Source organism: Bubalus bubalis, chromosome 9 (genome assembly GCF_019923935.1).
Source record: "Bubalus bubalis isolate 160015118507 breed Murrah chromosome 9, NDDB_SH_1, whole genome shotgun sequence".
NCBI classification, from domain to species: Eukaryota; Metazoa; Chordata; class Mammalia; order Artiodactyla; family Bovidae; genus Bubalus; species Bubalus bubalis.
The window spans coordinates 106,341,061-106,355,901 of record NC_059165.1 but is presented as its reverse complement, the minus strand read 5'-3'; the positions used below and the strand labels follow the sequence as shown (position 1 = coordinate 106,355,901).

At 50.0% G+C, this 14,841-nt stretch overlaps 1 protein-coding gene across 1 annotated transcript in view; it reads left to right on the top strand.

The window, feature by feature from the left end:
* Positions 1 to 12,594, top strand: part of SUGP1 (SURP and G-patch domain containing 1) — a 32,624-nt gene extending 20,030 nt beyond the window's left edge. Inside the window, exons 9-14 of the mRNA XM_006057971.4 lie at positions 9,152 to 9,258; positions 10,081 to 10,258; positions 10,659 to 10,765; positions 11,526 to 11,671; positions 11,974 to 12,103; positions 12,397 to 12,594. Of these exons, the coding sequence (XP_006058033.3) occupies positions 9,152 to 9,258; positions 10,081 to 10,258; positions 10,659 to 10,765; positions 11,526 to 11,671; positions 11,974 to 12,103; positions 12,397 to 12,423 (695 nt within the window). The 3' untranslated portion in view covers positions 12,424 to 12,594. The remainder of the gene's footprint in view (positions 1 to 9,151; positions 9,259 to 10,080; positions 10,259 to 10,658; positions 10,766 to 11,525; positions 11,672 to 11,973; positions 12,104 to 12,396) is intronic.
* The last annotated feature ends 2,247 nt before the right edge of the window (positions 12,595 to 14,841 follow it).

Sequence of the window (14,841 nt, the reverse complement as noted above, 5' to 3'; positions counted from 1 at the left end):
GGTCGAACTCACATCCATACATGACCACTGGAAAAACCATAGCCTTGACTAGATGGACCTTTGTTGGCAAAGTAATATCTTTGCTTTTTAATATGCTGTCTAGGTTGGTCATAACTTTCCTTCCAAGGTGTAAACGTCTTTTAATTTCATGGCTGCAGTCACCATCTGCAGTGATTTTGGAGCCCAGAAAAATAAAGTCAGCCACTGTTTCCCCATCTATTTCCCATGAAGTGATGGGACCAGATGCCATGATCTTTGTTTTCTGAATGTTGAGCTTTAAGCCAACTTTTTCACTCTCCTCTTTCACTTTCATCAAGAGGCTTTTTAGTTCCTCTTCACTTTCTGCCATAAGGGTGGTGTCATCTGCATATCTGAGGTTATTGATATTTCTCCCGGCAATCTTGATTCCAGCTTGTGCTTCTCCCAGCCCAGCGTTTCTCATGATGCACTCTGCATATAAGTTAAATAAGCGGGGTGACAATATACAACCTTGACGTACTCTTTTTCCTATTTGGAACCAGTCTGTTGTTCCATGTCCAGTTCTAACTGTTGCTTCCTGACCTGCATACAGGTTTCTTAAGAGGCAGGTCAGGTGGTCTGGTATCTCCCATCTCATTCAGAATTTTCCAGTTTATTGTGATCCACAGAGTCAAAGGCTTTGGCATAGTCAATAAAGCAGAAATAGATGTTTTTCTGGAATCACTCTCTTGCTTTTTCGATGATCCAGTGGATGTTGGCAATTTGATCTCTGGTTTCTCTGCCTTTTCTAAACCAGCTTGAACATCTGGAAGTTCACGGTTCATGTATCGCTAAAGCCTGGCTTGGAGAATTTTAAGCATCACTTTACTAGCGTGTGAGATGAGTGCAATTATGCATTAGTTTGAGCATTCTTTGGCATTGCCTTTCTTTGGTGATTTTGATTACTTACTGCATATATGTAGGAGTGGAATCACTAGGTCTTATGGTAATTCTGTAATTTACTGAGGAATTGCCAAACTGTTTTCTATAGCAGCTGCACCATTTTACATTCCCATGAGCCATGCACAAAGGTTTGAATTTCTTCACATTCTCACCTTATTATTTTAGCTATCCTAGTAAGAGTAAAGTGAAATCACAGTGTAATTTTGATTTGCGTTTCCTTAATGACTAATGGTGTTGAGCATCTTTTCATGTATTATTGGTTATTTGTATAGTTTAGTTAGAGAAATGTCTATTTTAGTCCTTTGCCCATTTTTAAAAAATTATTTATTTATTTTTGACTGCTCTGGGTCTTCGTTGCTGTGCGGGGACCTTCTCTGGTTGGTAGCAAGGAGGGGCAGCTCTTCCTGTGGCATGCAGGCTTCTCGTGGTGGTCCTTCTCTGGCTGCGGAGCGCAGGCTCTAGGGTGCGCGGGCTACAGTAGTCACAGCCATGGGCTTCTGTAGTTGTGCTGCACGGGCTTAGCTGCTCCCAGGCACCTGGGATCTTCCCAGAGCAGGGATCGAACCCATGTTCCCTGCGTCAGCAGGCCGATTATTAACCATTGGGCCACGGGAAGTCTGGCCCATTTTTTAGTTATTTGCCCTTTTGTTATTGAGTTGTAGGAGTTCTTTTTATGTTTTAGATACTAACTGCTGTTGAGATACATGATTCGCAAATATTTTTTTCTAGTTTTATGGGCTGTATTTAAAAATAATTTTTTATTATTAATGTTCTCGTAATGTCCTTTGATACACAAAAGTTATCATGTTCAATTTATTTTTTCTTTTGTTGCCCACATCTGAAAGTCTTGAAGATATGCCTCTGTTTTCTTCTAAGGGTTTTTATACCATCCTGGTAGCTCAGCTGGTAAAGAATCCTCCTACAATGCAGGAGACCCCAGTTCGATTCCTGGGTCAGGAAGAGTTTTATAGTTTTAGCTCATAAAATTGAGTTAATTTTTGTACATGATATAAAGTAAGGGTCCAGCTTCATTTCTTTGCACGTGGAGATCCCATTTTCCCAGTACCATTTATCAAAGAGATTGTGATTCTTTCTCCACTGAACAGTGTCTCCACGCCTTGCCAAAAGTTCCCGGATGTAGGCGTTCGTTCGGGGCTCTCTGTTCTGTCACAGTGGCCATGTGCTTCTCCTTATGCCAGCAGCTTGCTGTTTTGATTATTGTAGCTCTGTGGTAAAATGTTAAATCGGGAGTATCTGCTTTTCAACTTTGTTCTTTTTTAGGCTTTGGCTATTCCAGGTCCTTTGACTTTTTGTATGAATTTTCAGATGAGCTATTCCATTTCTGCAAAAAGCATTGTTGGGATTTTGATAGGGTCTGTATTAAATCTGTAGATTGCTTTGGGTAATATTGACGTATTAACATTTGAGTCTTCCGATCTGAGAAATGAGATTGGAATCCAATTTGAGAACTGAGATTCCCATCTGAGAATCTGGTTGGATGGCATCACCGACTCAATGGACGTGAGTCTGAGAAGCTCTGGGAGCCGCTGAATGGACAGGGAAGCCTGGCGTGCTGCAGTACCTGGGCTTGCAAAGAGTCGGACGCAACTGAGCGAGTGGACTGGACTGAATCTGAGAACACAGGAGAGCTTTCCCGTTTACGTTTATTTATTTCTGGCTCTGCTGGGTCTTTGCTGTGCAGGCTTTCCTCTAGCTGCGGCGAGTGGGAGGGCTGCTCCAGTTGCAGCTGCTTGGGCTTCTCACTGTGGTGGCTTCTCTCACTGCAGAGCCTGGGCTCCAGGCGTGCGGGATTCAGTGGTTGCAGTTCGAGGGCTCTAGAGCACAGGCTCAGTAGTTGTAGCTCACAGGCTTAGCTGCTCCTCGGCCTGTGGAATCTTCCCAGACCAGAGACTGAACCTGTGTCTCCTGCATTGGCAGGCAGATTCTTTACTACCAAGCCATCAGGGAACCCTTTTTATGTATCTTTTTAAGATTGCTGAATTCATGTATTACCGTAACAGTCTTCAGGGTTTTCTAGATATATATAGATCATGTCATGTGCAAATAAGGATAGTTTTATGTTTTCCTTTCCAATTTGGATGCTTCTTACTGCTTTTTCGTGCCTAATTGCTCTAGTTAGGATTCGCAGTACTGTGTTGAACAGAAGTGGTGAAAGCAGGCATTCCTGCCTGTTCCTAATTCTTAGGGGGAAAGCTGTTGGTCTTTCACCATTGAGTATTATGATTGTGTTTTGTTAAATAGCTGGCCCTTGTCATGTTGAAGAAGTTCCCTTGTCTTTACTGAGCATTTTTATCATGAGAGAGGGTTTGATTTTGTCAAATGCTTTTTCTACATCAATTGAAATGATCATGTGGATTTTTTTCTGTTTCTATTAAAGTGGAGGATTATGTTGATTGGTTTTTGTGTGTTGAACCACTCTTGCATTCCTGGAATAAATCCCAGTCTGTTATAGTAAATAATTAGTTTAACATGCTGATAGCCTTAGTTTTGCTAGTATTTTGTTGCAGATTTCTGCATCTTGACTCATGAAGATTATTGGTCTGTAGTTTTCTTATATTATCTTAGTCTGCCTTTCATATCAGGGTAACACTGAGCTCATAGAATGAAGTAGAAAGTGTTATCTACTTTTAATTTTTTGGAAGAATTTGAGTAGCATTGGTGTTAAATCTTCTTTTAAATATTGGGTAGAATTTACCAGTGACACCATCTGATTCTGGGCTTTTTTGGGGGGTTGGGGAGGAGAAGGTTGGGTATTGATTCATTCCCACTAGTTGTTATAATTCTGTTCAAGTTTTCTGTTACTTTTTGAGTTAGTTTTGGTAGTTTGTGCTGTTTAGTATTCTTTTATCATTCTTTTGTTTTTGTAAAGTCATTAGTAATACAATGCTGTGCTTAGTTGCTCAGTGGTGTCTTGACTTTTCGACCCCATGGACTTCAGCCCACCATGGGGATTCCATGGGGATTCTCCAGGCAAGAATACTGGAGTGGGTTGCCATGCCCCCCTCCAGGGATCAGTCAGTTCAGTACAGTCGCTCAGTCGTGTCCGACTCTTTGCAACCCTATGAATCGCAGCACACCAGGCCTCCCTGTCCATCAACTCCTGGAGTTTACCCAAACTCATGTCCATCAAGTCGGTGGTGCCATCCACCTCTGTAGTCCCCTTCTCCTCCTGCCCCCAGTCCTTCCAGTGAGTCAACTCTTTGCATGAGGTGGCCAAAGTGTTGGAGTTTCAGCTTCAGCATCAGTCCTTCCAATGAACACCCAGGACTGATCTCCTTTAGGATGGACTGGTTGGATCTCCTTGCAGTCTGAGGGAGACCACTGGAAAAACCATAGCCTTGAGTAGACAGACCTTTGTTGGCAAAGTAATGTCTCTGCTTTTTAATATGCTCTCTAGGTTGGTCATAACTTTCCTTCTAAGGAGTAAGCATCTGTTAATTTCATGGCTGCAGTCACCATCTGCAGTGATTTTGGAGCCCCAAAAAATAAAGTCTGACACTGTTTCCCCATCTATCTCCCATGAAGTGATGGGACCAGATGCCATGATCTTCGTTTTCTGAATGTTGAGCTTTAAGCCAACTTTTTCACTCTCCTCTTTCACTTTCATCAAGAGGCTTTTTAGTTCCTCTTCACTTTCTGCCATAAGGGTGGTGTCATCTGCATATCTGAGGTTATTGATATTTCTCCCGGCAATCTTGATTCCAGCTTGTGCTTCTTCCAGCCCAGTGTTTCTCATGATGCACTCTGCATTTAAGTTAAATAAGCAGGGTGACAATATACAACCTTGACGTACTCCTTTTCCTATTTGGAACCAGTCTGTTGTTCCATGTCCAGTTCTAACTGTTGCTTCCTGACCTGCATACAGGTTTCTTAAGAGGCAGGTCAGGTGGTCTGGTATTCCCATCTCTTTCAGAATTTTCCACAGTTTATTGTGATCCACAGAGTCAAAAGGCTTTGGCATAGTCAATAAAGCAGAAATAGATGTTTTTCTGGAACTCTCTTCCTTCAGTAGTTCCCCATTATCTATGGTTTTGCTTTCTGTGTGGTTTCAGTTACCCACCATCAACTGTGGTCCAAAAATATTAAATGAAAAATTCCAGAAATAAAAAATTAATACATTTTAAATTGTGAGCCCATTCTGAGAATTGTGATGAAATCTTGTGCTGTCTGGTCCACCCTACCTGGGACATGAATCATCCCTTTGTCTAACTTATTCCACCCATTGTTATTGTCTGTTCAGTCGCTAAGTCATGTCAGACTCTTTGCGACCCTATGGACTGCAGCAGCCAGGCTTCCCTGTCCCTCACTATCTCCTAGAGTGTTTGCGACCCTGTGGACTGCAGCAACCAGGCTTCCCTGTCCCTCACTATCTCCTGGAGTTTACTCAAATTCATGTTCATTGAGTCGGTGATGCCATCTTACCATCTCATCCTTTGCCGCCCTCTTCTCCTTTTTGCCATCAACCTTTCCCAGTATCAGTATCTTTTCCAGTGAGTCAGCTCTTTGCCTCAGGTGGCCAAAGTATTGGAGCTTCAGCTTCAGCATCAGTCCTTCCAGTGAATATTCAGGGTTGATTTCCAGAGTCCTCAGGGGACTCTGAAGAGTCTTCTCCAGCACCACAGTTCAAAGGCACCAGTTCCTCAGTGCTCACCCCTTAGTCACTTAGTTACTCCGTCATCAGATTGGCTGTCATGGTATTGCAGTGCTTATGTTCATGTAACCCTTACTTTACTAGTCTCCTTAATAATGACCTCAAAGCACAAGAATAGTCATGCTGGCAGTTCAGACATGCCGAAGAGAAGCTGTAAAGTATTTCCTTTAAGTAAAGAGTTGCTTAAAGTTCTTGGCTTAATAATCTTCAGTTACCAAGATCTACAGTAAGAAAAGATCATCTATTTATGAAATTGTGAAGAAGGAAAAAGAAATCTGTGCTAGTTTTGCCATCATATCTCAAAATGCAAAAGTCACAGCCACGGTGTGTGCTAGACATGTGCTTTATTAAGATGGAAAACGCGTTACATTTGTGATGAAACATTTTGGGAGAGAAACCACATTCACATAACTTTTACTATGGTGTATTGTTATAACTTCTATTTTATTATTAGCTATTATTAATATTACTGTGTCTAACCTGTAAACTAAACTTTATCATGGGTTGGTATGTATGCAGTGGGGGGGGGTGTGTGTGTGTGTGTGTATACAGGGTTCAGTACTATCTGCAGTTTGAGGCATCCTGTGGGGGGATCTTGGAATTTATCCCCTACTGGTGAAGTTGACTGCTGTATCTCCCTGTTGTTTTAGTAGTCGAGTCGTCTCTCTTTTTTTCTTAGGCAGTCTATCTAAAGATTTGTCCATTTCCTTTGTCTTTTCAAGAAACTAACTTTTGGTTTCATTGATTTTTCTCTCTGATATTTTTCTGTTTCCTATTTGTTTTATCTCCATTCTGATCTTCATTTCCTTCATTCTGCTAGCTCAGGAATTAGTTTGTTCTTCTTTTTCTGGTTCCTTAGGATGGACAGCTAGGTGCTCGTTGGAGGTCTGCCTTCTTTTTTTTAATATGAGCGTCTAAACTATGAATTTTCCTCTTGGCCCTGCTTGTGCTGCGCCCCATAAATGTTGGTGTGTCTTGTGCCTTTATGTTTATTTGTCTCTTAAGCATCTTCTGATCTCTTGTGATTTCTTCTTTGACCTATTGGTTTTTAAGATTGTGTTTAGTTTCCACATTTGTGAGTTTTCCAGTTTTCCTTCTGTCACTGATTCCTCATATCATTCCATTTTGATCAGAAAAGATGACTTTTATTCAAATTGTTATGTAATCCGACTTGTGACCTATCCTGGAGAATGTTCCGTGTGTGTGTTCCAGAATACTGTGTGTTCTGCCGCTGTTGGGTTGCGTGTTCTGTAGATAATCCAGTAGGTCTTGTTTGGCTTGTAGTGTCGTTCAGTCCTCTGTATTCTTACTGATCTTCTGTTTAGATGCTCTGTTCATTATTTAAAGTAGGATATTGAAATCATCAACAGTTACTACAGAATTGTTTATTGCTGCCTTCAGTTTTGTCGGGTTTTGCTTCATTTATCTTGGAGCTCTGTTAGGTCTGTGTGTATTAGTCGCCCAGTCGTGTCTGATTCTCTGCGACCCCATGGACTGTAGCCCGCAAAACTCCTCTGTCCATGGAATTCTGTAGGCACGAGTACTGGCGTGGGTTGCCATGCCCTTCTCCAGGGAATCTTCCCAACCCAGGGATTGAACCCAGGTCTTCTGCATTGCAGACAAATTCTGTAGCATCTGAGCCACCAGGGAAGCCCCAAGGTCTGTGTATATAGCAAATCTTTTGTTAATATGTAGCGTGCTTCTTTGTCTCTCATAATCTTTTTTGACTTAGTCTATTTTGTCCGATACTAGTATGGCCAGAGCAGCTCTCTTGGTTACTATTTGCATCTTTTTCTTTCCTTTCACTCTCAACTTGTTTGTGTCTGTATCTAAAATAAGTCTCTTATAGACAACATATGGAGGGTCCTGATTTTCCCTAAGCTCTAAAGTACTTGGATTTAGTCTTGTCATAGAAGGCTCAGGAAATGTACAATGATAAGCACAGTAATCGCTACAGATGGTTTTGTGCAGCTACGTCCAGCTTTCCCCTCCTTGACAGCAGTTTCAGGGACAGCCAACACGTGGCCTCATTGCTCATTTTCTACCACAGACCGTTAAGGGTGGGGGTCTGTTGTCATGGCATCATGTAGGAGATATTGATGACCAGTAAGCTCATGCTCTCTGTCTGACTTCACCATGCAGCCTGTACTATGGGCAGAACCCTCTCAACCTCCCTCAGCCCTGACTTGACTGGTGCTGGACACACAAGCATAGAAAAGTCCTGTGTGACCTGACACCAACACTTACGTTTGCTGTCCAAGGATGGGCTGAAACAGAAGGTATCTCGGCCAGGTCACAGGCTGGCCTGTTGGCCCTGCCCACTCTGAGAGTAGTCTCCTGCTCAGTGTTCCCTTGGCTAAAGAGAAAGGCTACTACCTGAAGAGTTTAGTACCCGCTTGGGGCTCTAGATCTCATCTCTGCCCAGGGTTGATGCTGCTAGGGTCGAATTGCTGCCCAGGTTCCAAACGTGGTGCCCAGTATACAGGAGGATGCTCGGATGGGAGGGCTGCTCTCATGCATGCATGTCCCAGCTCAGAGGTCATGTCCCTGAGGTCCAGGCCCAGCTGCTGAAGAAGTGTCCTTCACGATCTAGGGGACACGTACCGGCTCCAGAGTCTCAGGTTCAGGTTCAAGCCCCAGTGGCCCACGTTGTTCCCAGGGAATTGTGGGCAGCCCCCACCCGCCTGCTCACTGATTAAATGGCCGGGGGAGGAGAGGGACTTCGGGCCTGATCCAGGTGAACAGCAGACTGCTCCGACCTTGGCTCCTTTGTTCTCTCCACGGTGTGTCCCAGTGTCCTCCAGAGCCCCCACAGACTGAGGGATTAGGGGACAATCTTAGGGTCCAAAAGCACCTGCGAGTGGTTCTTGCAGGCAAAGCCCCAGCCCCATTGATCTGGGAAGGCCTGGCTCTTCCAGCCTCCAGAGAGGCCTCTGCACCTCTTTTGCCTGAGTTGCTGCCCAGGCAGCCACCCCCTGCAGGGAGGTTGTTTCCAGCACTCAGATGGAGCCTTCACAGCATCTTCATGAATTAGTGTCGTGGGTTCCAGCCAAGCTCCAAAGCTGACACCAGATTACACGTTGGTTGCTTTAAAGATGACTGGCTGCCTCTCAGGCAGGCGCTGACAGCGTTCTGATGCCGGCTCCACACCTGTGTGTCTGCACTTCTTGTCTCTTCACCGTAGGGCTTGCTCCCAGGAGCCCGTGTGCATGCACGCACACACACTCTCAGCTGCCATGTCTCTAGCTGTGCAGATTCCCCTCCTTGTCACCTGTTAGCTCTGTCACCTTGAGTGGGGCCCAGACCTCTTGAGTTTCGGTGTCTGCATCTGCAGTGGGGGTCATAGAGCCTGCCTGGAACAGTCACAGGGGAATGGACTGCATGCACAAAAGCCCCACGAGGTCACCAAGTGACATGCATGCTGACTGCTCCCGCTTCAGGGTCCTGCTACACGTGGCGGGTGCCTCAGGTAGTGTCAGCTCGTGGACTCTGCCTTGGACACAAGTGCATGGCTGGGCCCACGTGTCCAGTGCTGACCAGCCTGTGTCTTGTTTCTAGTTCAGGACCTCAAGGGTCTTGGCTACGAGAAGGGGAAGCCCGTGGGTCTGGTGGGTGTCACAGAGCTTTCGGATGCCCAGAAGAAGCAGCTGAAGGAGCAACAGGAGGTAAGGCCCGGGGGGCAGGGCAGACAGGCTCCACAGGGCTGGTGGAGTGTTGTCTCCCGCTCTGCCCGGTGGTGCAGTGGCCACAGTGTGTTCTTTGTGAGCCTCTGTGTGGTGCCAGGTGGACCCCACACTCAGGGGAGAGGCTCTTGGTTAGGTAGGTCCCCTGTCAGTGGCATGCCATCCCCCAAGGGCCCTCGCCAGCCCACAGTTGTGTCCAGAGCCCGGCCTCCTCATGCTGCCTGAACAGCCTCTGCCCCAAATGCTTCATGGCTGCTCCCCACTGCACTCGTGGGCTGGTCCCGACTGGGTGGTCTCCATTTAAGTTTTCCTTACAGTTCCCTCCAGCACTCAATACAGAATAAGCCTGGCTGGTACTGGGTGCCCTGAATGGTGTGACAGCTGCCCAGATGGTGTTGGGCATTGGAGGGCGGGCTGGCTCACTGGGTGTTCTGTGGCCAGAACACAGTCCGCTGGAATAGCTGGGACAACTTGCACAGGCCAGCACCTCAGGCTGGCAGCCGTGTCCCCTCACCCTCTATCCTCCCAGGGCTCAGAAGCCCCGTCACCCTCGTTTGGGCCATAGTGATGGTGCCCAGGGTGTTGCAGATTCTAGGCCAGCCTCTGGGGAAAACTAGAGAGAGGTCCTCCCTGCTCACAACAGAGGTTCAGGAAACCCAGGGCGTGTCCCCGCACCAGATTCAGTGCCTTCCTGAACACTTGCTCCAAGCCGCGCTGCTGTGCCTGCCCCGGGGACGGGGACGGAGCACCCATCATGCACGGAATGTGGGGGGGGCCTTGCTCACTGGTGTGTGCTGCCCACAGATGCAGCAGATGTACGACATGATCATGCAGCACAAGCGCGCGATGCAGGACATGCAGCTGCTGTGGGAGAAGGCACTGCAGCAGCACCAGCACGGCTACGACAGTGACGAGGAGGTGGACAGCGAGCTGGGCACCTGGGAGCACCAGCTGCGGCGCATGGAGATGGACAAGACTCGAGGTGGGCCAAGGGGGAGTCCCAGGGTGGCGGGGCGGAGTGCCGGGCGGAGGCCTGCCTTCAGGGCGCTGTGGGCTCGGGAAGCCCACTCAGCTGCCCAGGAGGTACGCGGAGGCACCACGCTGGGATCTTGAGCCACCTGCCCAGCCTATAAGGCCTGGGGCAAGAGAGTTGGCCTCTTGTGCCTGTGTCTTCAGTGATAAATGCATGGTCCTCTGAGTGTTCCCTGGCGCTTGAACACAGTACCCAGGAGGGTGTGTGGGGGAGCAGGGGCTCATGTCAGGGTTTCAGCAGCTGCCTCATTCATTCCCCATGGCCCCAGACTCCACCTGAGACTCATACTTGGACTGTGGGGCCACCACCTGCTCCTTCCTCCTCTCACCTTTACCCCATCTCTGGGCAGAATGGGCGGAGCAGCTGACGAAGATGGGCCGGGGCAAACACTTCATCGGGGACTTCCTGCCACCGGACGAGCTGGAGAAGTTCATGGAGACCTTCAAGGCCCTGAAGGTAACTGGGAGGAGCCCGGACTGCAGCCTCCTGCTGGGGCAGACACCTGCGGTGCCCTCGGGCCCCCTGGCTCACGGGGGAAGTTGAGCCCTCTTCCAGGAGCGGCGTCTGCTGGTGACAGAGGCCATCTCTGTGTAGGACGTTAGTGAACAGCAGCTCAGTTGTCACTTTAGAAACGCTTCCCAGGGCTTTAGGGAAATTCTGCTTCCAGTGGAGCCAGTTAAGTGCAGATTACAGGCAAGGCATTTCTCAGGCAGACACCCCCATGTATTGGGCTCTCCAGAATGAAAACATTCCTCCCGTGCTGCCTTGGTGCTCAAGAAGAGAGAGCTGATGTAGAACATTCCACGTCGGCTTTTGAGGGTTTTTGTAAAACTGTCTTGTAGCACATCATCTCGTCAGTGAGGTGTTCACCTTATTGATCATGGCTTCTTTTTAGTGCTCTGTATAACAAATAGCTCTTGGAACATGAGCTTGTTTTCACTGATGAACTGTGGATCTTTCTCATGGTGGTCAAGGCCTGTGTGACCTGTCATCTTGCCCTCTTTGACGTGGCCACCAGGGAACTCAGCACTGCTTCTGGCCCTGGGGACCCTGACAAGGGGCAGCTTGATCTTTTCTCAAAGAGTCTGACATGGTGGTGGGGAGACAGAGGGGCAGGTGGTCCCAGAGGCCATGGGGTAGAGTGGGGTTCTGGGCCAGAGCTGGGATTAGGGGTGGCTACAGCCCTGGTGGATGATGGCTGCCTCCTCCCCTGCAGGAAGGCCGTGAGCCTGACTACTCAGAGTACAAGGAGTTCAAGCTGACGATCGAGAACATCGGCTACCAGATGCTGATGAAGATGGGCTGGAAGGAGGGGGACGGCCTGGGCTCGGAGGGACAGGGCATCAAGAACCCCGTCAACAAGTGAGTGTGGCCTCCAGTGCTGGGGGCGGGGGGCAGAGGAAAAGCCCTATGCAGAGACATAGGCCAGGGCTGTGGACTCTGGTGGTGGGACCAGCTTGGGCTCTCCATCTTCTCAGAGTGCCAGCTGTGTCCCAGACAGGTGTTGCCCGGCCCAGCATAGCCCCCATGGAGCTGCATTGGGTGCTGCTGCTGAGCCCGTCCGGGGCGAGTGAGGCCTCCCTGCCCCCAAGCTCAGGTCCCTCTCCCCCTTTCCGCTGGCCCCATCCCGCTCCCTGCTCACCCCGCCCATTGCCCCATTGCAGGGGCACCACCACGGTAGATGGCGCTGGCTTTGGCATTGACCGGCCAGCCGAGCTCTCCAAGGAAGATGACGAATACGAGGCTTTCCGCAAGAGGATGATGCTGGCCTACCGCTTCCGGCCCAACCCCCTGGTGCGTGTGTCCCCGTCCCCATCTTGTTTCTGCTGGGTCACCACAGTCCCTCCCCTGGAGGGGTGGTGGTGCTGGTAACAGGAGTGTCCCTCCTTCCGCAGTCCAGCCAGGCTGGCTCATCAGCAAACCCACCTCCACTTCTCCACCTGTGTTAAAGTCTGTGTCTCCTCCCCAAAGCTGCCCTCCCTCCTGGAAAATGTGAGCTCGCTGCTCCTGCTAGGTTCTGGATGGGAGGAACCGCTGTCTTCTGTTAGCATAATTCCCTCCCGTTTTATTTTTCTTGCTTCCCACAGAACAACCCCAGACGGCCTTACTACTGAGTATTCTGGAGAAATGCACAAGTGTACTTCCAAAAGACTGACCATCCCTGGACTGTGGAATGTTCCAGCCTGCATTTCTGCCCGCCCTTCCCGTTGTTGCGAGTGTTGTGCTGTGTATTAAAACCCCAGAGTCTGCCTGCTGTGGCAGCCTGGTCTTGCCATCACCAGAAACCCCTCCTGTTGCTTGGCAGCAGGGCCACGGTGGACGGGGGGGACAGGATGCACCTGTGAAGGCTGCCCAGTGCCCACAGAATCCTGGAAAATCACACTTTGTGTGCTCGTGGGGACCCCATCAGCCTGGGTTGGAGTTGAGGAGAGGAACTTTGGAGGGGCGGCCAGCAGCTGAAGGAGATCTGGCTGCACCTAGGCTGAGGGCATAGGGGACCTAGCCTGGCACTGCGCCACAGGGGGAGGCTCAGGAGGGCTCCCCAGGCAAGCCCGGTTCTCCCTCAGACCCGCAAGGCAGGTGGACCCAGGGCACGCCCCTCACCTCTCGACAGGTAGCACTGACAGGGCCTCCCACCCACGCCGCATGCAGCAGACCTGGCGGGTGATGCTGTAGCCCAAGCCATCCCGGCTGCCCTGCATCCTCAGGGTAGGGTGGACATACAAGTCCCTAGGGCTCATGCCTCTGGGAGACAGCTTCCCAGACAGACAGACTGGACTGGGACATCACACGCCTCCTGGAAGAGGGGAGGCTAGTGGGCAGCCCAGAACACAGTGTGTGCTTAGAGCTCACCCCATCTCCAGAGCCGGTGCCTCATGTTTGTGCAGAAATCACCTGGGGATCTTGAGTGAGCAACTTGGGCAAGGTCTCCAAAATCTGTGAGCCATTCTTGGAATATCAGGGCCTGCCTGGGCCACTGGGGGGCCCCTACAGCTCACCCCCCTGCCCCATACAGTGGGTCCTGCTCAGCCACTGTGGGTTCAAGGGGTCTGAGGACTTGAGCTGGCATCAGGCTCCTGGGCCGGCCTGCAGTTCACACGGCCGTTCAGCAAGCACTGCGCACTGTGACCCAGATGGGCAGGATCTGCCCCGGGCACCCACACTCTGCTGGGGCTGTGGCCATGAACCCCTAATGCCATCTGAGACTGATGAGCGCTGTGAAGAGGAACCGGGACCTGTGGTGGAGGTGGTCTGGGGAATGTCTCAGTGAGGGAGTCTGGGAGTCCCAGCAGCAGCTCCCTGGTTGGAGTGGCACTCACTACCCTGCCTCTCCTCCATGGATGCTGTTCCCGGGGCAAGGCAAGGGGGTGACATGCAGCCTGCCCTGGCAGCCAGAGTCCTGAGCAGAAGGGTGTAGTTCTGGGTGCCAGATTCCAGCCGTGGGAACCTTGGGGCTTGGTCCCTGACACCTTGATCTCCAGGTCAGGGTCACTCCTCCATTTAATGTTCAGTGACCAAAAGGGTCATCAGACTCAGACCATGGACTTCAGCCCCAGCCAGAGGGAGAGTTAGAAGAGGAGGCCTCCAAATGCCGGGTGGATGTGTAGGCATCTCCCAGATACGGGGTTTAAGACCAGACCCTTGGACAGAGCTGCACCAGACCCCCAGCCCTCCAGGGGTAAAAGTGGGGCTGGAGTGACCAGGTGAGCTGCCTGGAGGACAGGACACTGCAGCCTTCTTTAAGAGGTGGGGAAATAGGAGAGGGTCCATCTTGCAGACAGGAGAGGGGGCATGTAGGGAAACCACTGGAGTTGAGAAAGGTCAAGAAAGGAGGCTGGAGATTCAGGTCAGCCCAGAGGAACCTGAACTTCGCATCAAGGGAAACAGGCCCCTGAGGAAAGAAGGTTTTGAGTCCGTTGCCAAAGATCATCTTGTCACCCAGGCTCAGAGAGGGGACCCAGCTGGCCCATGGAGATGGGACCCTGGCTGGGCCAGGAGCAGGGAGTGGGGGATGTGTGGGTTAGAATTTTACCCCAGGGAATTCCCTGGTGGTCCAGTGGTTAAGATATGCACTTTCACAGCTGTGCCCCAAGTTCAATCGCTGGTCAGGTAACTAAAGTCCCAAAGCCCTAATGGTGCAGCTCCACCCCCCCCCCCACCCCCACCACCCCCAAAAAAAGACTCTAGGTTTCCTTGGGACAAGAATAAAGTGGGCACTGCTTACCCTACTTCCTGCAGCCACAAGCACCACATGGGCAAGAATCCGAGGCTAGCTGGAGGGGTTGACTGACAGCTGCTTCCTAATTTTATCTCCATCCTTCAACCCCTCCCTGGTCCAGCGACCAGGGAGGGGTTGCTTGCATTTGCCCCACGATGGAGCCCAGCCTCCCGGCTGTCCAGAACCCTCCCAAGTCCACCCTACGTTGCTCTATGAACCTCCACCACCGCCCCAGCCCTAGTGTCTCCCTTCTGCTGCTCAGCCCAAAGCTTGAGGTATTCTTCCTGCCAGGAACAAACATCATCATCAAACT